Source organism: Eriocheir sinensis, chromosome 51 (genome assembly GCF_024679095.1).
Source record: "Eriocheir sinensis breed Jianghai 21 chromosome 51, ASM2467909v1, whole genome shotgun sequence".
NCBI classification, from domain to species: Eukaryota; Metazoa; Arthropoda; class Malacostraca; order Decapoda; family Varunidae; genus Eriocheir; species Eriocheir sinensis.
The window spans coordinates 1,590,542-1,617,057 of record NC_066559.1 but is presented as its reverse complement, the minus strand read 5'-3'; the positions used below and the strand labels follow the sequence as shown (position 1 = coordinate 1,617,057).

The window sequence follows — 26,516 nt, the reverse complement described above, 5'->3', positions numbered from 1 at the left end:
GGCGGGCACCGTGGGTGTGCTGCACCGCGGAGGGATGTGGCGGGCACCGTGGGTGTGCTGCACCGCGGAGGGATGTGGCAGGCACCGTGGGTGTGCTGCACCGCGGAGGGATGGGGCAGGCACCGTGGGTGTGCTGCACCGCGGAGGGATGTGGCGGGCACCATGGGTGCTGCACCGCGGAGGGATGTGGCGGGCACCGTGGGTGTGCTGCACCGCGGAGGGATGTGGCGGGCACCGTGGGTGTGCTGCACCGCGGAGGGATGTGGCAGGCACCGTGGGTGTGCTGCACCGCGGAGGGATGTGGCAGGCACCGTGGGTGTGCTGCACCGCGGAGGGACGTGGCGGGCACCATGGGTGTGCTGCACCGCGGAGGGATGTGGCAGGCACCGTGGGTGTGCTGCACCGCGGAGGGATGTGGCAGGCACCGTGGGTGTGCTGCACCGCGGAGGGATGTGGCAGGCACCATGGGTGTGCTGCACCGCGGAGGGATGTGGCAGGCACCATGGGTGTGCTGCACCGCGGAGGGATGTGGCAGGCACCATGGGTGTGCTGCACCGCGGAGGGATGTGGCGGGCACCATGGGTGTGCTGCACCGCGGAGGGATGTGGCGGGCACCGTGGGTGTGCTGCACCGCGGAGGGATGTGGCGGGCACCATGGGTGTGCTGCACCGCGGAGGGATGTGGCGGGCACCGTGGGTGTGCTGCACCGCGGAGGGATGTGGCGGGCACCGTGGGTGTGCTGCACCGCGGAGGGACGTGGCGGGCACCATGGGTGTGCTGCACCGCGGAGGGACGTGGCGGGCACCGTGGGTGTGCTGCCCCGGGGAGGGGCGTGGCGGGGAGCTTGTGGGTGCTGCACCGCGGAGGGACGTGGCGGGCACCGTGGGTGTGCTGCACCGCGGAGGGACGTGGCGGGCACCGTGGGTGTGCTGCACCGCGGAGGGACGTGGCGGGCACCGTGGGTGTGCTGCACCGCGGAGGGACGTGGCGGGCACCGTGGGTGTGCTGCACCGCGGAGGGATGTGGCGGGCACCGTGGGTGTGCTGCACCGCGGAGGGACGTGGCGGGCACCGTGGGTGTGCTGCACCGCGGAGGGACGTGGCGGGCACCGTGGGTGTGCTGCACCGCGGAGGGATGTGGCGGGCACCGTGGGTGTGCTGCACCGCGGAGGGACGTGGCAGGCACCATGGGTGTGCTGCACCGCGGAGGGATGTGGCGGGCACCATGGGTGTGCTGCACCGCGGAGGGACGTGGCGGGCACCATGGGTGTGCTGCACCGCGGAGGGACGTGGCGGGCACCATGGGTGTGCTGCACCGCGGAGGGACGTGGCGGGCACCATGGGTGTGCTGCACCGCGGAGGGATGTGGCAGGCACCGTGGGTGTGCTGCACCGCGGAGGGACGTGGCGGGGTTTGATAGACCTTACTAAGTGGTGTGTACTATATACATATTATTATCCAGAATGTGTCAGGCAACAAAGGTTCACCCTGCTGGACTCTTTTCACATGGCAACTTCAGGGGAATTCTACCGCCTCCAACCTCCCCGCCGCCCAGCCTGTCCCCGTGTGGCAGGCGAGGGAGACGAGGCCTTAAGTCGATGTGGACGGAGTGACACCTTCGAGAAAACACTGCCGTTGCTGTGTTGCTCACTTGGTGGCAATCAATCTAGAGTTTCATTCTGCTGACCACTCGATGCTTGCTAAAGATGTACCATCACCTCTCACAGTTAAGTCCAGGGAACACTCGCCGACCCAACCAGTAATGTGGAAGCTGTGTCGTCAAGGACTGCATTATTGTATCGTCAGTGTGTTGATGGCAAATCGTCTTAAAGATTACAACGTGAACAAATCTAACTAATTATATTTTATTCTTAGTTCTGCAGCTTGTCGCGTGAAGTCGCACATTGCAGTACCCTTACTGCATAGGATGATCTACTCATTGAAATGCCCTGGTGGGGTAGGATAGGATAAACTGAGCTTCGCAATGCCCGGAGTGGATGAGCATTGGAAGAATCTGTCGGAATGATTCCACTTTTCTTTGTGTGCAAACCCATTGTGCGGGAGTCTTTCTTGAGAGGCACTTGTGGTGTGGATCACTTCTGGTGTTGCATTGGTCGTGTCCGTAAACACACTTTGTTACCGTCAGTGGTGCATATACGGCGCAAGTACAGTCATCGATGCTGTTCAGACGGTTGTATAAATGAAAAAAAATTGTTTTATATTTTCTTTCCAAAAAAATGAAGGAATAAGTTACCTAACGCTTACTGTAACAATAGCACGATATTCTTCTGTCGTCTTTTGAATACAAGTCACACGCCATCCCCCCAACCCCCTCCGTCTCTTCCGTCTGTCGCGTTCATCGTACGTCCTCCTCCTTCTCCTCCTCCTCCTCCTCCTCCTCCTCCTCCTCTTTCTCCTTATCTTCCTCTTCCTCCTCGTCATTACTGATTACGAAATTTTTGTCCTCTTATTTTTTACTTGTTCTTTCAACGGTCAATCAATTTATCATCTTTATCATCATTATTAATGAGAGCAGCAGTAGTAATCGTTATCGTCATCATAGTCATCTGTATTAGTCACAATCGCACGACCACCATACCCATTGCCTAATAATATTTCTTCGGTGAATCGAACGAGGAAAAAAATACTGAACCACCTTATTTATTTTTCAACTCCCCTTGTCTTCTTTTTTGAACCATTGCAGCTGTTCTCTCTCTCTCTCTCTCTCTCTCTCTCTCTCTCTCTCTCTCTCTCTCTCTCATCTTTCACCTTCATCTTTTTTTTTCTTCTTTTTTTATTCTACAACCCAAGGAGAGAAAAAATATAACCTCGATAAGTACAGCACTTAAAAAAAAAAAACGCAAAATTAGTCGTCAAACGGTATGCTATTTTTTTGTTTTGCTTTATTTTGTTGCTATTCTTAATTTTTTTAACATTATTTAGCGGCTTACTCAGTGCGGTTTTTTTTAAGGGCAGAGAGAGAGAGAGAGAGAGAGAGAGAGTGTTTATGGTACAGATTAGCAAAACTACACCCACTACTTCACATATCGACCTAATTAACTCTCTCTCTCTCTCTCTCTCTCTCTCTCTCTCTCTCTCATTTACATTTTGTCGTGTTTGCCAAGCGTGATGCAATCGACACTACCACCACCACCACGACCACTACAACTCTTCCCCACCACCACCCTGCACTGACATTCACCACCACCACGCTGCCCCTACTCCCCCACCACCCCTACCCTCACCCTCCCTCCTCCTCCTCCTCCCCACCACCACCATCGCCTCCCCCACATCACCGCTGTCACACGTAATGGCTTTCTTCCCGGCAGCGGATTGCCAAACACTCGCCGCTTGTCTCTGGAAATTGTGAGCGGCTATTTCTGTCTCGCTGAATTCATATTGTATGCATAAAAAGAAACACACACACACACACACACACACACACACACACACACACACACACACACACACACACACAGCAACATGAATAAGGATTTTTTTTTTTTTTTTTCGTGTCTGTGTGTGGTTGTCTGTATCGAAATGTGTGCATTTTTTATGGATTACAATTAGTATAGGTTTGTGATGTTTCGATGTATTTTTGTGGTCGGTAAACAAACTAACGCTGTGGTGCGAAGCATAGAAGAAAAATATATATAAATGGAAGGAAGAAGTATCAAGGAAAGCGGAATAGAATGGATATTGCAGTGGATCCCAAACGGGGGTCCATAGAGATTTTTTTTTTCTCAGTAGAATTAAGAGACATGCGGCTTGGAAGGAAATTCATACTACTGTATACAATCCTTGAAATTGAATGCTTAAATGCTAGAATTGCTCTACAGTAGCTAACGGTACCAGGGGTATCAAACTCATGGCCAACGTGACAAATTTGGCGACTGGGAATGTCATAAGTGGCCCGCGAGGTGTAGGGGTCCACAGGTGAAAAAGTGGCTGGAAAAAGGGGAACGGGACAAAAAACGTTGGGAACCATTGGAGTAGAGGGACGAGAAGATAAGAGGAAGAGGCGAGAAAGTGTTGCAAACAAGAGAGACGTGGAAGTGGAGGGCGTGTGGAGGGAAAAAAGGGAAAGGGAAAAGGAAAGGTAGACCACCTTGAGAAAGAAGAGGATTGAGAAAGAAGATGGAGAGCAAACATACGAATCCGCTTATTTGTTCCTTTTAAAAGTAATTCATTTTCTCATGTCTACCCTCGCATGGGGTATGCATCCCGCGTGTGTGTGTGTTTGTGTGTGTGTGTGTGTGTGTGTGTGTGACAGTCATACGCTTTTCGTTTCATGACAATCTTCTACCTTTAATACTCCGCCGCAATATCGCCTCTATCTTCTAACGATATATTCATGCTGACTGCTACTCTGAATTTGCTAACCACATCCTTCAGCCCCTCCCGCGGCCTCGCTCCACACGACGTTCTAATTCTAGTTCTTCCTTTTTATGCATGCCGAATTCTTGGTTCAGCAGTAAAACAGCATCTTCATTCTCTCATCCATTTCATTTGTGAGCTCTAGAGCGGCTCTTTATCGTCTGCATTTCTTTCTAACTACGACAAGGAAAAAGTATTAAGACATTTCACCAACCCAAATTGACGATTTTCCGATATTTTTGCCGGGTTTTTCTCTATTTTTTTGTCCTTGAGCTGTTTCCTTCATCGTAACAAAAAAGGTAGTGGCAAGCCTCCTGTCCCGCCCCCGAGCCTTACCGCATCACACACAAGAGGCGCCGATGTTGTCACCTACGGCAAGTGGAAAAAAAAGCGAGGATGTGCAATTTCCACGGCCGCGTTTCCTTCCTCGCGTCACGCCGGGACACGTGGCGGCCGGCACATGCACAGGGTGAGAATGCTTACACTGGGCACGTGGGACCTGTAGCCGCCCACCAAGAGAAAGAGATATGTTGTTGTTGTTTTCTTGTTATATATTATTTTTTTTGTTCCTGTTCGTGTTGTGCGTCTTCTTATCCGGGACCAAAAGAAAGGAATCTGATCTACTTGTTTTTCTCTCGATTTTTCTTGTTTTATTTAATAATTTTACTGGGTTTTTTGTTTTGTTTTTGTGGTTCTCATTTTTCTTCTTCCGTTTCCATATATATTTTTATTATGCCTCGCCGGAGGGAGAGCGATGATGTTTTCGTCGTTTTCCGAAAGTCTTCTGGTCTGTCTCTCTCTGTTCGTGTGTCTATTATTAAAATATATCAAAAACGGATCGACAAGCAGTGGCCAAACCCTTATGAAAACGTCTATATCAAATCGGATCACGCGCTGGGAGCCGTGGCTTATGTGTGACGTCATTTTGCTTAGATAACATTGTGTGTCTGTGTGGGTGGGGGTGGGCGTACACCTCAATTACATTCTACGTATTCCTGCTACACAACATTCTCTTTCTTCTTTCTCAGTCAAAATCTCAACCGGAAACTTAATATCTCATCACTTGATAAATCAGCTTCCTGAAGGTTATGCATACTGAATGATCTCCACCATGGAGTTTTTCCTCTCCTAGATTCTGTCCATACAACAACCTTGGCCGCCCTCGTATGGTGAATGCATCTCGTGTGGGGGGCTCTTCACACCCAGCCCTTTTGGACAGAGCCAAAGACTCTTCGTCTCATCAACTCTCCTCCTCTTACTAGCAGTCTTCCTCTTTAATATCCCCCGCAATGTTCCCTCTCATTCTATCATCTATCGATATTTTCACGCTAATTGCTCTTCTGAACTTAGTAATTGCATGCCTCTCTCCTCCCACGGCCCCGCTGCACACTACTTTCTAATCTAGTTCTCACCTATATTTTCCGAATTCCTAATTCAACAATTAACCAGTATCTTCACTCTTTCGTCAGTTGCAAGTGTGAGCTCTGAAACAGACTTCCTTCGTTTGTATTTCTTCTTGCCCACAATTTGTACGAGTTCAAAGGGGAAGTATTCTGATAGTTCTTCAACCTAAATTGACAATGTTTTCGTTATTTTCATATTTTATCCTCTATGTCAGCAGTGATTTGCCGGGTTTTTCTCTATTTTTTGTCCTTGAGCTGTTTCCTTCATCGTAACAAAAAAGGTAGTGGCAAGCCTCCTGTCCCGCCCCCGAGCCTTACCGCAGCACACACAAAAGGCGCCGATGTTGTCACCTACGGCGGGGTAAAAAAAAGAGAGGATGTGCAATTTCCACGGCCGCGTTTCCTTCCTCGCGTCACGCCGGGACACGTGGCGGCCGGCACATGGACGCGTCGCCTGTGTGGGGGTCGTGTGGCCGCCCACCAAGAGGAAGGGATTTAATCTATTTTTCCTTTTTATTTTTTTTATTTTTTCATATTATTTACTTTTTTTTTTCGTGTTGGTGTTGGTGGTGTTTGTTGTGTTGTGCTTCTTTTTTTCTTTTCTTCCTTTTACATACGTTGTGTTGCGCTTCTTTTTTTCTTCCTTTTACATATTTTCTCATTCCCCACCCCCAAGGAGGGCAATTTTTTTTTTTTTTTTTTTTTCGTTGTCCATATGTCAGTTTGTTTGTCTGACTGATATGTTGTGACGACACTCCGTATGAAAACTTCCTTGGTTGAATTTCATCTCAAGGTGATTAACTTTTGGGACTGGAGAGCAGGTCCTGAGGGAGCCTTCCAGTGAACGAGGGAACAGCCATCTTCAAAACTTGTGGTCATTTTAGCGAGTGATATGTGCTCTAGCATACGCTGTTTTTTTCTAGTTTTATTTTACAGCAAAAGAGATATGCCGGGTTTTATTAATTACGCAACACTGGTGCCTCAAAAAAAATCCAAAAGACATTTCCTCGTCCAACAACACATATTTGACAAGGCTTTCGTAGTTGTGGGCATTTCCAGGAGTAGTTTTTGACCCTGGTGGTAGTGTGACCCTTCTTCTGTACCATGAACCTGAAGAGACAATCATTAGAACACGACTGGCCCCCTATTTGGCCCCTAGAAATATGTGATGTGAGAAGGGAAACTCTTATAATGCCGACCTTAGTACCTGTTTGGGCTAGGAAGGTGTCCCGGCGCTCCCTTCCTGAAAGAGTTTGTCCCAGGAAGGTGGAAATACAAAAGGAGGCTCTTCCTGAGAGTACCAGTGAACGGAACGTAAGAGTGAAGTTACTGGTTCACTACGCGTTACAACGTTGGACAGAATGATGTTAACGTTTTTAAGTGGTATATTAAAAGTGTGATGAGTTTTAACTATATTAACAGTTTTACACAATAGTTACAAAGTTTATGTGAGCGACCACACGAAACGAGAAACGAAACTTTGTGCGGCAGAGTTACAGCAATGGAGGCGGTAATTCTTGGTAGAGGACAGCAAAAGCCTTAACATTGCGACAGATATGGAAGGGGAGAAAGCGATCAACAAAAAAAGAGGAATTCATACATCCTACTAAGAGAGAGAGAGAGAGAGAGAGAGAGAGAGAGAGAGAGAGAGAGAGAGAGAGAGAGAGAGAGAGAGAGAGAGACCCACCGTCCTGCCTACAGCTGTGTCACCTTGAGTCTCCCTTTCCATTGTTATTATGCTAATCCACCTCAAGACCGCCATGCACTACTTTTTTCTCCCCGGCTTCATGTTCTCACCCCTACACCCCATCGCCACCTTTTCTCGCCTTTCAACCTCCCAACCGTACTCTCAACATCCCCTCCAAAGCTCCCCTCAACGTTCTCCTCGCCCCTACACCATCACCCCAAACCCATTACCCATACTTTCCAGTCCCCTCTACCCTCTTCAACTCTTCCCCCACCCGACCCACGAAGATGATTCCAACCTTAAGGGCTCAACCGTACGAGGAACGACTCAAGCGACTCAATCTTTTTCCACGTTCCAACCCTCGACTCTACTCCCTTCAACCACCCCCAAGCTCCCTCTCACTCCACCCTTATACACCCTTCCCATACATCTCATCTTTTCACCACCTAACTTATCACCCTTCCTTCATTGCTAGCGCTAGCCCCAACATCCCTCACCTCAAAACCATATCAAAGTTTCTCCATAATCTCTTTCCCCGTCTTCCCCCCCAACGCCGAGGATTGTAAAGTCTATGATGATGGAAATGAAGACGAAAAGGAAACAGAAGGAAGATCGGAAGAGAAAGAGTTAAGTGGATGCGTTAGGGCAGACGGGGAAGAGGAAAAGGAGACGAAAAATGAGGAGAGGAAGGAGAAGGCGGAAACGGGTGGGATGCAGGACGAGGGTGTGACGCGAAAAAAAAAAAAGGGGGGAGGCGAACTGTTTGACGTGGGAGAGGGGAGGGGGGATAGACACACACACACACACACACACACACACACACACACACACACACACACACACACACACACACACACACACACTCAGTGAAGGTTGACAGAGGTGAAGAGAGGAGTGACTTGCAAGACGAAGAGAGTATGAGTTTGTAGTAGTAGTAGTAGTAGTAGTAGTAGTAGTAGTAGTATATATGTTCTAGCATTATTTTTAACTTTATTCCTTCATCACTACTCGTCCTTCCATTTTCATCTTCCTCATTCTCTCCACACCCCCTCTCCTCCACTTTTTGTCTTCCTTATTTTCTCCCTCTTCCTTCCACTTTTCCTGTTCCTCGTCATCCACCGCTTCCTTCCACATTTCTTCATCCCCTCTCTCTTTATTCAACTTTTCCTCTTCCTCATCTTCCCCCCACTTTTTCTTTTTCCTCTTCCTCGTCCTCCACCTCTTCCTTCACTTTTTCTTCTTCCTCATCCTCCCCCTCTTCCTCCCACTCTTCCTCTACCTTTGTTCAGCCCCAAGGATCACTAAGCTCCCTCCCTTCTAACCTTAATTTTTTTTTTTTCATTCCCTCTTCGGATCTTCTTTCCCTCTTCTCCTGCTGTCTCATCCCTTTCATTCCTCCTCCTTCCCTCCTCCTCAATCTCCTGTTTTTGTGAATATTTTCTTTTCCCATCGTCCATATCTCTCTCTCTCTCTCTCTCTCTCTCTCTCTCTCTCTCTCTCTCTCTCTCTCTCTCTCTCTCTCTCTCTCTCTCTCTCTCTCTCTCTCTCTCTCTCTCTCTCTCTCTCTCTCTCTCTCTCTCTCTCTCTCTCGCAAGCATTTCCTTCCTTCATATCTCCCTCCCTCCCTCCCTCGCCCCCTCCATATAGCAGTGGTGTCAGAGTCGTGATAGTCAAGGTCACGTCTTAGGGGCCTCGTTACCCTCCTCCTCTTCCTGCTTCTGATAATGGATGGCTGGATTACGTGTGCTTATCATGTGTGTGTGTGTGTGGGGGGGGGGGTTCGGGGAGAGAGAAAGACAGCTAGACTCACAGACAGACAGAGGGAAACTGAGAGAGAAAATGAATAATTATAACTCCTCTTTTGTTGTTACCCTCTCGCTGTATTTTATTTTACAGCATCATGTAGCGTTTCTTTATCACGATTTGTTGTTAGTGTACGTCCATAACTGTGACCAGAAGTGAAAGCAGTAGGAAGGAACGAAGAAAAATAGAGTTAACAACAAAAAATAGGCGGTGGCTGAGTGGTAGCGTGCTGGGCCCACATTCACCGCGTGATGGACGACGCGGGTTCGAATCCCCACGCTACCACCTCGGAGTTTTCAGTCACCGCCGAGTGGCTTAAAACTACCACGCCCGCACGCTGACCACGGCCACCGACTGTAGTAGTAGTAGTAGTGGTGGTAGATGTAGTAGTAATTGTTGTTGCTGTTGATGATAATATTACTGCTGCAATTGTTGTTGCATTATTGTTGTTATTAGTGTGGTTATATTTTTGAGAGTGATATGATTATTCTTGCTCCTAATGTTGGTGTTATTAGTCATAATTTTCGTTATTATTATATTACTATTATTGTTATTATTATTATTATTATTATTATTATTATTATTATTATCATTATTGATGGTTGTACAACTTATTATTTACATCGTTACTATCAAGCACCCCCCTTTCCAGGATCTGACCGAGGTGGGCTGGGGCTGCCTGGGCGGCGGCCGCAAGGCGTCCCTGGCCGAGAGGATACGCGAGGTGCAGCGGCTCAGGAAGAAGGGAAACCTGCCGCCCGTCTACCCCAACGGGTGGTTCGCCGTCGCGGAGTCCCGGGAGCTGGCGGTGGGGCAGGTGAGGCGGGGGAGGGGGGCAGGTAACGTGCACTCAGGGAAGGATTAAAGGTGCTCACAGGTGTCAGGTGATAAGTGCAGGGTTTTTTTAGGTAGATAGGTCATAAAAAAAGGCCAACAGGTGTGCGCAGAGAAGATTAATAGTGGCTTGGCGGGTGGCACATATATGGTGGCTGTAGGTGTGTAATGGGGTTTTTTTCACGGTAAGTTAGAAAATATTATGAAAGGATAGGTAAGGTATGTTGAATTTTGCTCCATGAATCTTTTCCTTCTTTGCTTGCGTTCGTACTGGTGATTATGTAGTGTGTGTTGGTGTAATATGCGTGTGTGTGTGTGTGTGTGTGTGTGTGTGTTAACCAAGTTCGGGTGTTGTAGAGTGTTAGCACAAAATGATAAAGCAGAGTGTGGCGTGCGATGTGATTTAAAGGCCTGTGTGTCGCTCATGCTAACTAATGTGTTCGGCCGACCGGTGACGTCCCTGCAGGTGTTAGCACAGGTAGACAGATACACACCTGTCGTAGTATGTTGCGGTTGTCGAGGTGTGTTATGGTGTGCCCCTCACCCTAGTCAGTTATTCGTCCAACAGTCGAAGAATTTTCAGGTGTTCTTGCTTGGTTAGAGCAGGGGTTTCCAACCTGGGGTAAATTTGTTGGTCTTTTCTGTGTGGGTAATGGGGAGACAGACCTAGAAAAAAAATCTAAAAGAATACTCACTGTGTTCTTTTTTTTTTACAGCAGAGAAAACAGCTCAAGGGCAAAAAAAGGAAACAATAATGAAAAAAAAGCCCGCTACCCACTGTTCATACAAAAGAGTTACGAGGAGTGGCCAAAAGAGACGTCAGTTTTGGGAGGAGAGGTGTCCTGATACCCTCCTCTTGAAAGAGTTCAAGTCGTAGGCAGGAGGAAATACAGATGAAGGAAGATTGTTCCATAGCTTTCTAGCGTGAGGGATGAAAGAGTGAAAATGCTGGTTAACTCATGTGTAAGGGATTTGGACAGTAAAGGGATGAGCTTGAGTAGAAAGTCGTGTGCGGCGAGGCCGCGGGAGGGGGGGAGGCATGTAGTTAGCAAGTTCAGAAGAGCAGTCAGCATGAAAATATCGATAGAAGATAGAAAGAGAGGCAACATGGCGGCGGAATTTAAGAGGTAGAAGACTATCAGTAAGAGGAGGAGAGCTGATGAGACGAAGAGCCTTAGACTCCACTCTGTCCAAGAGAGCTTTTTGAGTGGAGCCCCCCCCCCTCACACACACACACACACACACACACACACACACACACACACACACACACACACACACACACACACGTGAGATGCATACTCCATACGAGGGCGGACAAGGCCCCTGTATATGGATAGCAACTGTGCGGGGAAGAAGAACTGGCGGAGACGATACAGAGCGCCCAACCTCGAGGAAGCTGATTTAGTGAGAGATGTGGTTTTCAGCTAAGATTTTGAGTTAAGGACAGACCGAGGATGTTTAGTGTTGAAGAAGGTGACAGCTGCGTGTTGTTGAAGAATAGGGGATAGGTGTTTGGAAAATTGTGTCGAGTTGATAGGTGGAGAAATTGGGTTTTTGAGGCATTGAAGGACACAAGGTTCCTTTTACCCCAATAAGAAATGATAGCAAGGTCTGAGGCTAAGCGTTCTGCAGCCTCCAGTCTGGAGTCTTGTAATTCCTGTTGGGAAGGTCTTCTGTTGAAAGAAGTTGAATAATGCCAAAGCTTGTGGTGAACATTGAAATCTCCCAAGATGGAGATTTCAGCGAAGGAAGAGTGGGTCAAGATGTGCTCCTCTTTAGAGTTCAAGTAGTCAAAGAATTTTACATAGTTAGTAGAGTTAGGTGAGAGATAAACGGCACAGATGTATTTAGTAATAGAATGACAATGAAGTCTTAGCCAGATGGTGGAAAATTCAGAAGAGTCAAAGTCGTGGGCACGAGAACAAGTGATGTCGTTGCGCACGTAGACGCAACATCCAGCTTTGGATTGAAATTTAGGATAGAGATAGTAGAAGGGAACAGAGTAGAGGTTGCTGTCAGTAGCCGCCGAGACCTGCGTTTCGGTGAAGAAGAGAAGGTGAGGTTTAGAGGAGGAGAGATGGAGCAAAATTAATTACTCCTAGTAATAACTCCTTTGGTTTAACTAAAATCGAATTTTTTCTTACATTCTAACTAATATCTAAATATCAGTATGTTAAGACGGCTAATGGGTAATGGGTAAGAAATGATTGGGAACCCCTGGTGTCTTGGTGTTGCAGGGGTGTGTGTCAAGGTGTGTCGTCCATCTTTGTCACTCTGCCGTGTGTCCAACAGGTGAAGAGCGTGCAGGTGTTCGGACAGACGCTGGCGGTGTTCCGGGGGCTCGGCGGCGAGGTCCACGTGACCGACGCTTACTGCCCACACATCGGGGCGAACATGGCCGTGGGGGGCGTGGTGAAGGGCGACTGTCTCGAGTGTCCCTTCCACGGCTGGCGCTTCAGGGGCTCCGACGGGAAGTGTGTCGACATTCCCTACTCCTCCAAGGGTGAGTGTGGCGGGCTGGGGTGTGGTGTGGTGGGGTGTGGTTTGTGGTGTTGTGGTTGGGGTGTGTGGTGTGGTGTGGGTTGTGGGTGTGTGAGAGAGAGAGAGAGAGAGAGAGAGAGAGAGAGAGAGAGAGAGAGAGAGAGAGAGAGAGAGAGAGAGAGAGAGAGAGAGAGAGATTGCTGAAGTTTGGTGCAGTCTGAATTTACTTGTCTACATTTGAGTTTTATGCGCAGAGAGAGAGAGAGAGAGAGAGAGAGAGAGAGAGAGAGAGAGAGAGAGAGAGAGAGAGAGAGAGAGAGAGAGAATCTGTGTGTGATGTGCTGTTCAGTGAGTACCTCGTCCCTTCCCCTCAAGTACTGTCACCCTCCCTGCCCGCCCCTTCCCGTGCCCTGCTGTGCCCCTTGCAGCCAGCTTGTGACTTGCCCCAGTACCTGCTCCCCTTTCCTGCCTTCACCTTACCATGCCCCGCAGTGCCCCGGACAGCCAGTTCATCACTTACCCCCGTACCTATACTCCCCCCCCTTCCCCCGTCCTTACTGTGCCTTGCCGTGCCTCGAAAGGTCATCTAGCTTGTCACCTGCCCTGCCCTGTCCACCCTGCAAGAGTTGGACAGTGTTTTCATTCTTCCATCCTTATGTTTTACGGGAGCATTGGGACAGCCTTCCTTCTGTTTTTCCTCATAACTTTATTAACCCCTTGGCTGCGGACCCCCTACCAGAAGACCTCACCAAGCTACAGGAGTGGAGTAAAAAGTGGCTACTGGAATTCAATGAAGAAAATGTAAAGTCCTGCACCTTGGGAGGGGATATCCAATATACCAATACCACATGGGAAACACCCCACTATACACCACAGAGGCAGAGAAAGACCTGGGAGTATATGTTATCAGGCTACCAGTGAAGGCAAATCCGTGTCAATCGCAGCGGACGGGTTAAGAGAAGCAAATCAGACCTCATAAACTCAATCTGATGTTCTCTTTTAGCATCGTCATCTGCCTTTTTTTTCAGGAGCAACAATTTTGTAGGCATTTTTTTCGGCTCGTCTGTCTCCAAAAAAACATCTCTTCCCCCTTTCTCACTCTGCTCTGCCTTGTCCCGCAGTGCCCCGGACGGCCAGCGTGAAGCGGTGGGAGAGCCGAGAGCTGAGCGGGTTTGTCTTCGTGTGGCATGACGCCGAGGGCCGCGACCCCTTGTGGGAGCTGCCTGAGGTGCCGCAGGTGGAAAACGGAAACTGGACGTACCGCGGCAGGACAGTACACCAGATCCTTGCCCACATACAGGTACGGACAGATAGTGATAGTGATGGTATAGAGGGGGATGCACTGGTCTCTCTCTCTCTCTCTCTCTCTCTCTCTCTCTCTCTCTCTCTCTCTCTCTCTCTCTCTCTCTCTCTCTCTCACACACACACACACACACACACATTTATAATCCGCCCCAGCTTAGTTCTTTTCTCATGAAAAAAATAGATAAGCGATATGTATGTTATCACTCACAGCTTATCGTGCTAATTATGTGTGATGACTGTGTGTGTGTGTGTGTGTGTGTGTGTGTGTGATAAGATAGTGTGACAGGATGACGTATGTGACTGATGTGTAACAGGTGTGGCGGTACATTAACTAATAGGTCGTGTGACATTTGTGGCCATAACATTGGTATATTATGCCATGAGAATGTGGAAGAGAGAGAGAGAGAGAGAGAGAGAGAGAGAGAGAGAGAGAGAGAGAGAGAGAGAGAGAGAGAGAGAGAGAGAGAGAGAGAGAGAGAGAGAGAGAGAGAGAATTTCTTGGCGTAGTTCATTTTTCAAGAACAAATAGACGTGCAGCCTCTGATTTCCGACATTCCGCCTTCATTCCCACGACGAGAGAGAGAGAGAGAGAGATTAGACATCATACGAGCGACAGGCGTGACGGGATTATGGCGGATGGCACAATGACAGTGAAGGGAAGATGAAAGGCGGTGGCACAGCCGTGTATGAAAATCGGGCATGACTGTGAAAGTAAAATGTGGTCTCGTCTGTAGTAGTTGGAAATATGACCATAAATGTGACAAAATTTAATGTATTAAGAAAATATGGCAGCAATGTGTGACAGATTTACAGGAAAGGTTTATTACAAGCGTGACGTGTTTAAGTATGCGTTGCAGGTGTGACCGACCACCTGCCAATGAGTAACGTGGCAATGTACGGTACCAAAGGCGGCGTTACACTGAGCCAAATCTGACGCGTTACAAGTTCGAGCTGCTGGTGGTGATAGTAGTTTGTTGTGTCCTCACACTGACGAGCAGTGACCAACGAACAACGTCAGATGTAAATAAACAGTCCCATCCCAGCGCCCACTACCGTACGAGCTGTGGTGAAGTGCGCTGCTGTGACCTAAGTCTATATACACCAAGTCAAGTCATGCGCAGGGTTGTGGGAGGAGACACGGCCGAGGCGTTTCAACAACTGCTACTTTCATGACATAAAAATAACATTGAACGTGGTTATTTGTCGCTTTGTTAGTTACACATGGGTAAAATATATGTAACAATTTATATGTTATGGCATTTATATGATTCTTCATTGTCAGAGAGGTGTGAATTAAACAGGAATATATCAAATAGGGTAGGCGGTGGCTGAGTGGTAGCGTGCTGGGCCCTTATTCACCACGTGATGGACGACACGAGTTCGAATCCCCACGCTACCACCTCGGATTTTTCAGTCACCCACATGCTGTCCTGAAGACCACCCATCAACACGGACTCTAGAGTAAACCGTCCAAGTGAATCAAGAAGGAGTTCCGGGGGCCAGCATGAGCCAAGAGAAGATGGCGCCACAATAAACACTTGCCTGCGCCATGACGGGCTGGGGCCGAATACCATCCAGGCCCCTCAAGCAAGCCTACCGGCGCTATAGGCATAGACGTAAAAAAAATATATCTTTGTTGAGAAAGCCAATACAATCGAAAATCTCAATTGAAGGTCCAAAATAAATAGAGTTATGGATCGAGATTGCAGTATGATATGTAACTAGTTCTCGGGAGCCGCCGCGTGTTGGCCTGTTGACCTAAAGTAGCCTCCAAATTCCCCGCCGCTCTAGTCGAATTTTGCCGAGTGTGTCGCCGTCTTCTCAGCGGATGTGTCGAAGATGTGGATGTGAGATATGTGACATGTATGTGTGTTTGAGGATTATAAGCCAATAAATAGATTGTACCCCGGATATGGTTCTCTTATACGAAATATAGGTGTATAATTATCATTAGTATTATTGTTATTATTATTATCATCCTCATCTCATCTTCATTATTCTCGTCACCACACTGACGCACGTTTGTTGCAGGAGATGCCTGAGAACGGCGCTGACGTGGCTCACCTCGGCCACCTGCACGTGCCCAGCATCTTCAAGGGCGCCGACCTCAGGGACATCTTCGCCTACAACACGGTGAGGAGAGAGAGAGAGAGAGAGAGAGAGAGAGATTTCAAAAAGCCGAAAAGGACATCAATTGCGGTCTCATGAGTGTTTTCTTATGTTCTTTGTACGGAGGAGGGGTCAAACTATAACTAGGGTCATTAAACTACCCCTGGAAATGCCCCAAACTCCTACGAAACCCGTGTCAAATATGTGAGTTTGGTCGCAGGAATGTTTAAGAATATGGCCCAGAGACTTTCCTCACCTCCCTTCACTTCCTTGTCATTTCCTTCCTCCACTCTCCCTCATTCTCCCATTTTTTTTTTCAATCTCCTTCACTGTATATGCAATCCTTTACCTCTCCCTCGCCTTCCTTTGCTTCCCTTACCCTCCCCTCACTTTCTCACGACTCTTCTTACTTTCACCTCTTTCCTTCTCCCCTTACCTTTCCTTCACCTCACCCTCGTTCACCTTAGCTTCCCCTCACTCCCCCCTCCCCTCACTTTTAACTCATTCTCCTTCACTCTCTCCTTATATCTCCTGCTCCCCTTACCTTCCCCCTTTTCCCCTTACCTTACCCTTTCCTCCCTTCCTTCCCCTCACGTTCTCTCGGCTCCCCTCAGTTGCTGGACATAGCCAAACACTCGTGGAGCGGGGAGTGGCAGGCGCGTGGCGAGCCGGAACCCCACGTCGCGGACCTCACCGTCACCCACGCCTTCTCCCTATTCGGCGGCAGACTCAAGCTCTTCTCCATGACGGTCAAGGTTGAACAGGTACGTGGGGGGAAGGGTTGGGGGATGTATGTGTGAGTTGTTGTGGGGGGGTGGAAGTGTGGGTTTGAGTATTTTTTTATTTATTTACATCTAATTTAACTTTTCCCTCTCTCATCCATCCCTTCACCCTTTACTACTGTTTATTTACTTCTTCCCTTTCCTTATTCACTGTTTGCATTCGCCTTTACCTCCCTTTCACTTATCTCATCCCTTCCTCTACTTCTTCCCTTTCTTTACATATTGGTTCCCTCAATATGGACCCCCTTCCCACCTACCCCTTCACTCCTCTCTCCCATTTTATTTGATTTTCCGTGGATCTTCAGTCATAATATCGTGGATTTTTGCCTACGTGGACATACTACCGTCGTCCTCCTATCACACTTGCCTCGCACTCTCTCAGTGTACCGTGGTCTTGACCGACACATTTTCACAACAAGTATGGCTGACGTCCCTGTTTGTACCCCCGTTTTCACTCACTTGGTCCAGGCATCAGCACTCATAGCTGTGTGAATGTAGGGACAGAAGGGTGTAGCTTCTTCCTCTTCTTCTTGTTTCTTGTTATTGCTGCTGCTGATGATGATGGTGAGTAATACCGTCGTTCTTCGGTGAAATCTACCGTAGCTTTGGAAGATCGTGGACACGTCAGAAAACCACGGAAATATGAGAACCACGCCAGCGGAAATCGTGGTCTGACTGAAGATCCACGGAAAATTTGCCCAGTGTAATAGCCCCTTTAGTCTTCTCCTTCCCCTCTTCATCTTGTAACCTGGTTCCTCCTACTCCACGTATGTATTTCTATCCCTTTCCTATTTTTTCCCTCCTATTTTATTGCCCTTTTCCCGCTCGCTTATCTTCCCCTGGGTGTCATAATCGCTTCAAACCTCAAATTCTCACAGCAATGCATTGACGCAGCAAATAAAGCGAACAGAATGCTGGGCTCCATTAAGAGAAACTTTTTATTAAAAATAAAGAAATAATACTCCCGCTTTACAATAGTTTAGTTAAGACCTCACTTGGAATATGCAGTTCAGATTTGGTCTCCCCAACGTGCAAAGGACATTGCTAAATTAGAAGGTGTTCAACGTCGAGAAACAAAAATTATCTCTTCCTTGCGCAACAATACTTACGACGAAAGGCTCTCAACCCTTAAGTTCTCTCTTGAGAAACGTCGCCTCCGAGGAAAACTGATCGAATGCTTTAAAATACTTCATGGCTTTACGAATGTGGACAAATCAAAATTGTTTATGATCGATGATACTGTGCAAACGAGAAATAATGGCACAAAATTTATGTGTAAACATGTAAATTCAGACTGCACCAAATTATTCTTCACCAACGTTGTAGTGCGAGAATGGAGTAAGCTTCCACCTTCAGTGGTCCAGTGCAACACCTGCTTTTTTTTTTAAATAAGCCCAATCGACACTTTCTTCAACTAATTATTTACTAAAGTAGAAATGCAAAGTGCTGGTGCCACCTGATGAATATAAATTCACTTAGGTTTAAGGACAGACCACCTAGTCTGGACCATAGGGTCTGTGTGGTCTGAATATCTATGTAAATCTTCGACTTTTCCCCCGTCTCCCTCCCTTGTGTTCACGTATCCCTTCCCTCCTTACTTAATCTTTACTTCTTAATCTTCCCTCCCTTCATTCTCTCTGTCCACCTTCTCTTTCCTTCTCTCTCCTTCCCTTCTCCCTCATATTTCTCTCCCCTCTGCTTCCCTCTCTCCCCCTTCCCTTTGTCCGCCTATCTCATTTCACTTCTCTCTTCCTTCCATTTTTCCTTACCTTCCTCTCCCCTGTTCTCCTGCCCCTCTCCCTCTCTCCCCTTTGTTCACCTATCTCTTTCTTCTCTCCTTCCCTTATCGCTCATCTTTCTTTCCCCTCTTCACCTGTCCTCACCTCCTTCCCTTGTGTTCATTTCCACACCTGTCCCCCCAGCTGGGTCCGGGCGTGGTGTACCTGTACTTCAACACCTTTGTGGGCTCCGGCGTGCTGGTGCAGACGGTGACGCCCCTCGAGCCGCTGCGGCAGAAGGTGGTGCATCAGTTCTTCTCGTCCCGCACCTTCATCGCGCCCATCGCCAAGTTTGTCATCGAGTCCGAGGCGAGACATGTGAGTGTGTGTGTGTGTGTGTTGGAGTGGAGGGTGTGTGGTTGGTGTGTGGGAGACGGAGGAGGCGATATGCCCGCCCCGCACCCACATGAATATTTAGCATGTGACCCGTACCCGCAGTGTCACTCCCCACACCCGCCTTGCACCCACAGTATCTGCCTATATCCTACCCGCACAATATATTTTGAGTGTAATCGTCAGTGGTATTATAAATTATTAATTTTATTATATATTAATGTTAATGTATTCAGAAGTGTGTAAGGTAAGGTAAAGGTAAAGTTGGGGCATACGCTATAGCTGCGCGTGGCGTCGGTGCTCATCTTTGTCGCATTGGCACTTGTGCCTGTGAGGGGTGAGAACCCATCACCCCAAAAGTTCCGGGCCGAAACACAGAGCCAGTGCAATATCCGGGTTGGCACACTTTACTTTCCTTAGACTACCCCGGGTACCCGTTAACTGACCAAACTGAAAGGGAGGAAGAACAGCTGGATGGGCTGCGCGGCGACTACCCAGGTCAATGGATTCGCAGCTAGGCGTGCCAACCACTAGGCTGCACCACGAAGGCGCTGGTGTTTATAAAATACACCATAATCTCAACGAAAGAATTAGTACAAAGCAGTCATTTTATTTATAAATCTGAACTTGGCGAAATTTATCACATAAACTTCTCGACAACCGCGCACAATACAAATAGTTGGCATATTGAAACAAAACACACTTTAGCTAAGTTTCCTATTGAGTGAGTGAGGAGCTCAAGTCAGGAGGCTGGTGCGCGCAAGATTGACTTCTCTTCCATGCCCAGACCCCTGAGTCATATTTCACGTGACGTCATGCGCAGAAGAGACAAATTTAGGTACGTCGCCCCCCCCTGGTGAACCTACCTTCTATTCTCTTTACCTTGGTTCTCCTGACATGTCACGTCACTTGTCAAAGCGCAAGTCAAGAAGGGAACACCCTCCCGCCTTCGTCCCTGACATGCTTGGTGTAAATGGTTGAACATAGAGTGTTGTATTACTTTACTAATCTTGTGTATCTTTGCATGAGCTGTACATTTGATAGATCTCAACTTTACCGTAAATGTTTAACTCTTGGGCCCTTTCCTTCACCGTATATGTTAGCCTTTGATCTCTTTCCTTCATCTTAACAAGCCAAGCCCTTAAGATCTTTGTTCCCCTCAGTTCGAGCGGGACATCATGGTGTGGAACAACAAACAGTACCTCTCCCAACCGCTTCTGGTGTCCGAGGATCGCTTCATCGTCAAGTTCCGGCGCTGGTATAGTCAGTTCTACTCCGAGAACAGCCCAAAGTTCTCCTTCACCAACGAAAACAGCCTCGATTGGTAATGGGGGTGATGGTCGCCACGATGAGAGGCGAAGGAATGGGTGTGAATGTGAAAGAACACCTCTTCATCCCTGGTTGCATCCCTCCCTCCCTTCCTTCCTTCCTCTCTTCCTTCTTTCTCTCCTTGTCTTTCTCCCCCCTTCCCTCCATTCACCCATCCCTTCATCTACTCATCTTCTCCCTTCCTTCGTTCCTTCCTTCCTTCCTTCCTCCCTTCTCTCCTTGTCTTTCTCCCCCCTTCCCTCCATTAACCCATCCCTTCACCTACTCATCCTCTCCCTCCCTGCCTTCCTTCCCTCCTTACTTCCATCCTTCCTTCCTTCGTTCCTTCCTTCCTTCCTTTCTCCCTTCTCTCCTTGTCTTTCTCCCCCCTTCCCTCCATTCACCCATCCCTTCATCTACTCATCCTCTCCCTCCTTTCCTTCCTCTCCTCAACCTCAAGCAGTAAGTGGGGCAGTGCGGTGATGCTGCTGTTCCTGTTTAGTATAGATGTGAATAATGAATGGTGGTGGTGGTGGTGATGGTGGTGGTAGGGTTGTGCAGCGGTGGTGGTGTGGTGATTTTGTGGTGACGGAGAAATATCTGTTGCCTGTGACGGAAAATAAAATGTAAATAAAATAAAAACAAAAAAAATGCTGGTTGTACCGTTGTGCGTACAATGGATAAGGTGTAATAATAGTCACGCATAGCTTGTAAGGAAATGTGAAGAACCTTGATTTACTGCTTCTCTTCCTCTTCCTCTTCTTCTTCTTCTTCTTCTTCTTCTTTTTCTTCTTCTGCTTCTTCTTCTTCTTCTTCTTCTTCTTCTTCTTCTTCTTCTTCCTCATCTTCTTCTTCTGCTTCCTCTTCCTCCTCTTCCTCTTCTTCCTCTTCTTCCTCTTCCTCCTCCTCCTCCTCCTCCTCTTCTACCCCCTTCTCCATAACTGTGCAAACTACCATGACAAATCTATTTTCATTCTGCCATTCCATAATTCTAGTTTAGTCTTAAGTTTGTAATAATGAAAAGACAAATAAATACTCACTACGTTGTTTTATGTATGTTTAGATAGAGGCTTTGTATTTTGTTTTTTAGTAATCCAACGACCTCCGCTCATTCCTTCCCGTCCCTCTCCTTCCTCGCATTTCTTCTCTTCTTCCTCTCCCATTTCTTACCTCCCTCGTTCTTTTCCCATCCATTCATCAGCCGTAACCTTCTTCTACTCATTTTCTTTTAACCTTAAGTAGTTCCCTTGTCTCTACTCTCTTGCTTTCCAACACGTTCTCCGTCCACTATAACTGAATTTAGGACTCCTGGAATGAGACGGGAAGGGAAGAAAAGAGTGAAAGTAGAAGGATGCTGACACACACACACACACACACACACACACACACACACACACACACACACACACACACACACACACACACAATCAGCAGGCTATATAATGTGTATTTCAGGTTGGTTTACTAGTTCTGCTTGGCATCATATTTAACTACATTCGACCCTCGATTTTCCTGATATCGGATTTGCCGGAGACAAATTTCGGGGCCCTGCAATTGTCGGACATATGCGCGGTCAAGTCAGGGAGTTGAATAGAAATCCGAGCCAAGAATATGGGGCCCAGCTGTGTCCCGGACATATGCCTGACCAAGCCCGGGTATCGAAACAGATGTCCGGCCATGCCATCAGTCTTCGCAGTAACTCTGGCTTGGTGGCCGCACGCACCGGACATATTTGTTAATTGTTGTCTCATGCTTTTAAGCGGCCGCGCTGTGACCTTACGTTTGCATGTGAATACAGAGAGAAGCAGACGGGTGAAGGGTGGCGGCGGAGCTCCTCCGTCCGCGCGCTGGGTGTGGCTGGCTTTCATTTCGTGTGACCGCTCATATAAACTTTGTAACTTGTGTAAAACTGTTAATATAGTTAAAACTCATCACACTTGTAATATACCAGAGAGAGAGTGAATTAAGTGAACTTATAACGGCTTCCGCTCGGCCACACATCAACTACCTCACTGGACTGAAGGCTATTTTGTTATCTCACCTACTACAATCAACTGGTGACGCAGGACACGGTAACGCCGGCCCTGCGACGAGTGAGATGACAGTTCGCGCCTTTAAAAATAACACTTACCACTCGCCACCTTAAAAATAACACTTAAACGGTTAACATTAGTACAGAAATAATTCGCTTTGTTATAATGTTATTGCCCACCCAAAGGGCTCAAAAATGGCGAACGCTGCATCGTCGCCGCTGGCGCTGCGTCTGTTTGTTTACTTGTTCCAACTGAACAGCTGCTTGTACAGGATACAGTTTTTATTGCCCGCTTGATACTTTCATTGGCTGTTTTTTTATAGAAAGACATGCATTCGTAAATAATTCACAGTAGTATAATATGCTCAAACGCCTGGAGTCGAAAAGAAAATGGCAGACACTTCGCGACCGCCGCCGACGATGTTTCTTTTTAACAAAATGCGGTTAGAGTCCGGAGCAGGTACTAGGTATTGGTGACTGCGGGGCCGAAGAGTTTGGTAACGGCCGCGGACTGTAGCGATTTCCGATTCCCGGACTTTTGTGGTTCCCGGCCAGGTGCTCCCCCTATTAGTCCGGGAAATCGAGGGTCGATTGCTATATTTACGACGCCGTACGCTTCTCGTACATAGATTACATACATGCCATCACATCATTTATTTTCGTGTTTCGTTGTTGTTGTTTTGCGATTAGTTGCAGGACCCTGATTTTATAAGTTAAGAATCATATCTCGAAATCATGAGTTTGTTTTCATTCTCATTTTCATATTTTGTTGTTTGTTTGTTCAGTTATGTGGCCATTAATGTATGATTCTATTTATTATCCGTTTATCTGTATTTCCTACTTGTGTGTGTGTGTGTGTGTGTGTGTGTGTGTGTGTGTGTGTGTGTGTGTGTGTGTGTGTGTGTGTACTTTTCATGCACGTCCTTACCTTATGTGCGTATTCAGTCATCTTCAGATACGTTTTTATTTTATTTTTTTCACGCCATTCTGTTCTGTTAATGTTTACTTGTGTACGTATCAAGAACAGTACCACCACCAGCACCAACAACAACAATAACAACAACAACAACAAAAACAAAAACTGCAAAAACAAAACAACAAAACCAATCCACACCACCACCACCACTTCTACTACTGCTACTACTACTACTACTATTACTACCACCACTTCCGCCACCACCACCACCACCACTACTACCACCACCACCACAAATGTAACAAATGCAAGAGGATGAAATAAAGGGAATCAGGTGGCAGGATGACAGGACTTTTTTTTTTTTTTTTCCCCTCCTCCTCCTCCTCCTCCTCCTCCTCCTCCACCCTTCCCTCTCTTCATCCTTTTGGTCCCAGGCTACGAAACACATTGTCCATAATTTATAGCTTTAGTGTAAAATGCTTCAAAAGGGACTAACTTTCGGCGTTTTGGGGCGGAGCAGCGGGATGACGTCACTTGAAACAAAAAAAAAAAAAATACCCGCCAGTTCAGGGGTGACTAAAGTTGGGGCCGTGTGTGCACTCTGGATGTGCATTCTGCCATTCTCGCCTTCTTTCACAGCGCGTTCAGGCAAGCCACTGACGAAAAAATATGTCTTTTTATTGTGCTATTGCGTGACTGTAATTCCAATGCCTACAAACGGCGGTGTGGGGTGAGGGAGGGCATGATGAAGTGATTGATTTAAATCAGTCCGCCTTAACTCGTTTTCTCTAAATCCCTGTTTCTACATTCTCTAGTTTGGCTCCAAGTAGTGTCACGCATAAACCACGCCTCTGCCGTGTCTCCTCCCACAAACCTACGTATGACTTCACTTGGTGTATATAGACTTAGTAGTAACCCACGTCGAGCACCTCCATACGCAACTTAACCGCACCCTAAACCTTCTTATAACAGCGGGCGAAAGACTAATACGACGCACCCATATCATTGTTCGGGGAGCTGGAAGGGCCAAGCTTTTATTGGAGTTGAAAAGTCACGTTAGGACTCTTGCTGGCCCAAGTTGTGCCACGTTGAATCATTCATTTATCACGTGTCCTCCGTCACGCCACTTTGTCATTTCATTTGATATTTATCCTCAGAGTCGTGTCACGCGTGTTCGAGCAAGTCACGATACTATTATTTGTCTCCTTTCCTTCCCTGGCTGCCACCCTGACTCTAAAGGCCAATGTATTATTAAATTTCGTCTTTTTCTTGATGTCACTGTGATTTATTATTTTCACCATCATGTTGTTGTTGTTGTTGTTGTTGTTGTTGTTGTTATTATTATTATTATTATTATTATTATTATTATTATTATTATTATTATTATTATTATATCTTACTATTATTATTATTATTATTATTATTATTATTATTATTATTATTATTATTATTATTATTATTATTATTATACATTAGGGTTTTGTTATTCATACCTTTTAATGTCTTTAACTACTTGTTTCAGTTTCTTGTTTGTTTGTTTTTTTTGTTGTTGTTGTTGTTTTTGCTTTTGTTTTGTTTGTAGTTTTCTCTCTTGTTTTTCACGTATATATTTTAGTCATGATTGCCTCGTTGCGTGTCGTTTGTCAAAGTTTTATTTGTGTTGTAATATTTTATTAAGATTATTTATTCTTTGCCCTTCGTGTTATTATTCTCACGTTATTCCGTTTTTTTCATAATTTTTTATCATTATATATCCTTTATGTGCAAAATAGAATTATATAAAAAATGATCTGCTCAAATCTATCGCACGCAGAGCGGTTTAGGAAGACAGGAAAGAGAGAGCAAGCAAAGCACTCCACTCCTGCTCGGTACCAAGGTCATCCTTTCCGTGAAACATTCTTTGGCATCGCCCTTTTCTCTGGTCGTCGATTGAATTCACATGAAAATCGTTGTAATAACATAATGTTTTGTAACTGAAAACCCGGTCTTTTGTGTTATTCCTCTTAATAAATAATTTGGGGCATTTGTTGTTTCCCTCATTGCGTTCCTCAGACGAAGGAGGAGAAAGGAGGAACCTTGGAGCAGCGGCTGAGAGGCAGCGCCCACTTCTCCCCGTCTCACCGGGCGAGATGGGCGGCCAGGCTCGTGACGAAGGATGAAAAAGCAAATTTCATGAAGATATTTTAACTAGATACCAGAAGTCTTTAGAGAAATTGAAGCTGGCAAGGTTTTGACATTTTCTGTTGATGAAAGAGTTTTTAGTAAGTCGAAGAATAAATTTGGCTCGATTTCTGCAGAAATAAAAAGTGTATGATTAACAGGAACTCGAAGGTTCAGTTACCTTTTGTGAACAAACATGATTAAACCAGGGCGTTTTGACATGGTGAGTAGAGAAAGTACATGAAGTGTGTGCCTCCATTGCAATGATAATCACCTCCATAATACGCTGGGCACACCCCGTAGGGTCTCTGACCTGACAGCAGTAAAGATGATTTTTCACATTCAAAAATTACTCGGCGAGCTGTGGCAAACTTGAAATCGAGTAGAAGAGGAAAAGGGTGACGGAAAGGTGAGCACAAAAAATGGTTACGTAACAAAAAAGAGCAAAGAATTGACACCTAATGCAGAGAAGGGGGGATTAAAGGGGGAGATTGCGAGAAGGAATGAGGAAGAAGCAGCCAGCCAAGAGAACGATGACACGGTGGACTTTTGAAGAGGGAAGCTGCGTATTTGGATGAAAGGAAGAAAGGAGGAGAGGCATAGAGAGACGGAAGGAGATCGCTTCCTTCCACCATTCTTTGTCCCCCTCCCTCTTTACATTTCTCCTTTATTTCTCTTTCGCCGCCTCTTTCCTTCCTCCTTTTTTATATAATCATAAGCCCCGTTCACACTGTGCCGACTCTGGGCCACGACTACCCACGACTCTAGGGTACACGAGGTCTTGGGTGTTGATGTGAAAGGGTCGGGCATGTCTTGAAAGAGGTCTTGAGACTGTTGCCGAATGCTGCGCCGACGTCGTGACGGGAGTCTGGAGTCGTGAGGGTTAGCACGGCATGCTGGCAGCTAGTTGGCAGAATGTCCCAGACAGTCGGCAAGACACCAAGACCCCAATAAAACCTCTCCCCCCCCTTCTTGGAGCGTGGGAACCAACTTGTCAAATGCAGAAGTCGCTGGGTTGTCGTGGCCCAGAGTCGGCACAGTGTCTCATCACCGAGGAAGGATCTTAGGATTATTTATAGTCTTTGAATTCGTTCATAATCAACTCTTATTCTAGTTCAGTAACAATAATCAACAATAGGTAACAATTAAAAAACGTGTATGGAACCAGTAGTCACCCATCCACCCACCACCCACCCATGCCTTGAC

General features: G+C 46.9%; 1 protein-coding gene and 1 long non-coding RNA gene across 4 annotated transcripts in view; one reads left to right on the top strand and one right to left on the bottom strand.

Annotated features, from left to right (window-relative positions):
* The window catches only part of LOC126982508 (cholesterol 7-desaturase nvd-like), a 23,920-nt gene extending 2,672 nt beyond the window's left edge, over positions 1-21,248 (top strand). For all 3 annotated transcript variants that reach the window (XM_050834613.1, XM_050834615.1, XM_050834614.1), the window contains 7 exons: positions 9,922-10,086; positions 12,399-12,609; positions 13,709-13,887; positions 15,924-16,025; positions 16,616-16,765; positions 18,706-18,879; positions 20,058-21,248. In XM_050834613.1, the coding sequence (XP_050690570.1) occupies positions 9,922-10,086; positions 12,399-12,609; positions 13,709-13,887; positions 15,924-16,025; positions 16,616-16,765; positions 18,706-18,879; positions 20,058-20,222 (1,146 nt within the window). In that variant the 3' untranslated portion in view covers positions 20,223-21,248. The remainder of the gene's footprint in view (positions 1-9,921; positions 10,087-12,398; positions 12,610-13,708; positions 13,888-15,923; positions 16,026-16,615; positions 16,766-18,705; positions 18,880-20,057) is intronic.
* On the bottom strand, positions 20,296-26,516 carry LOC126982509 (uncharacterized). Its single transcript, XR_007735204.1, has 2 exons — positions 20,485-26,516; positions 20,296-20,386 (listed from the first exon to the last, which is right to left on the bottom strand). It is a non-coding gene; the product is annotated as an uncharacterized LOC126982509 (long non-coding RNA).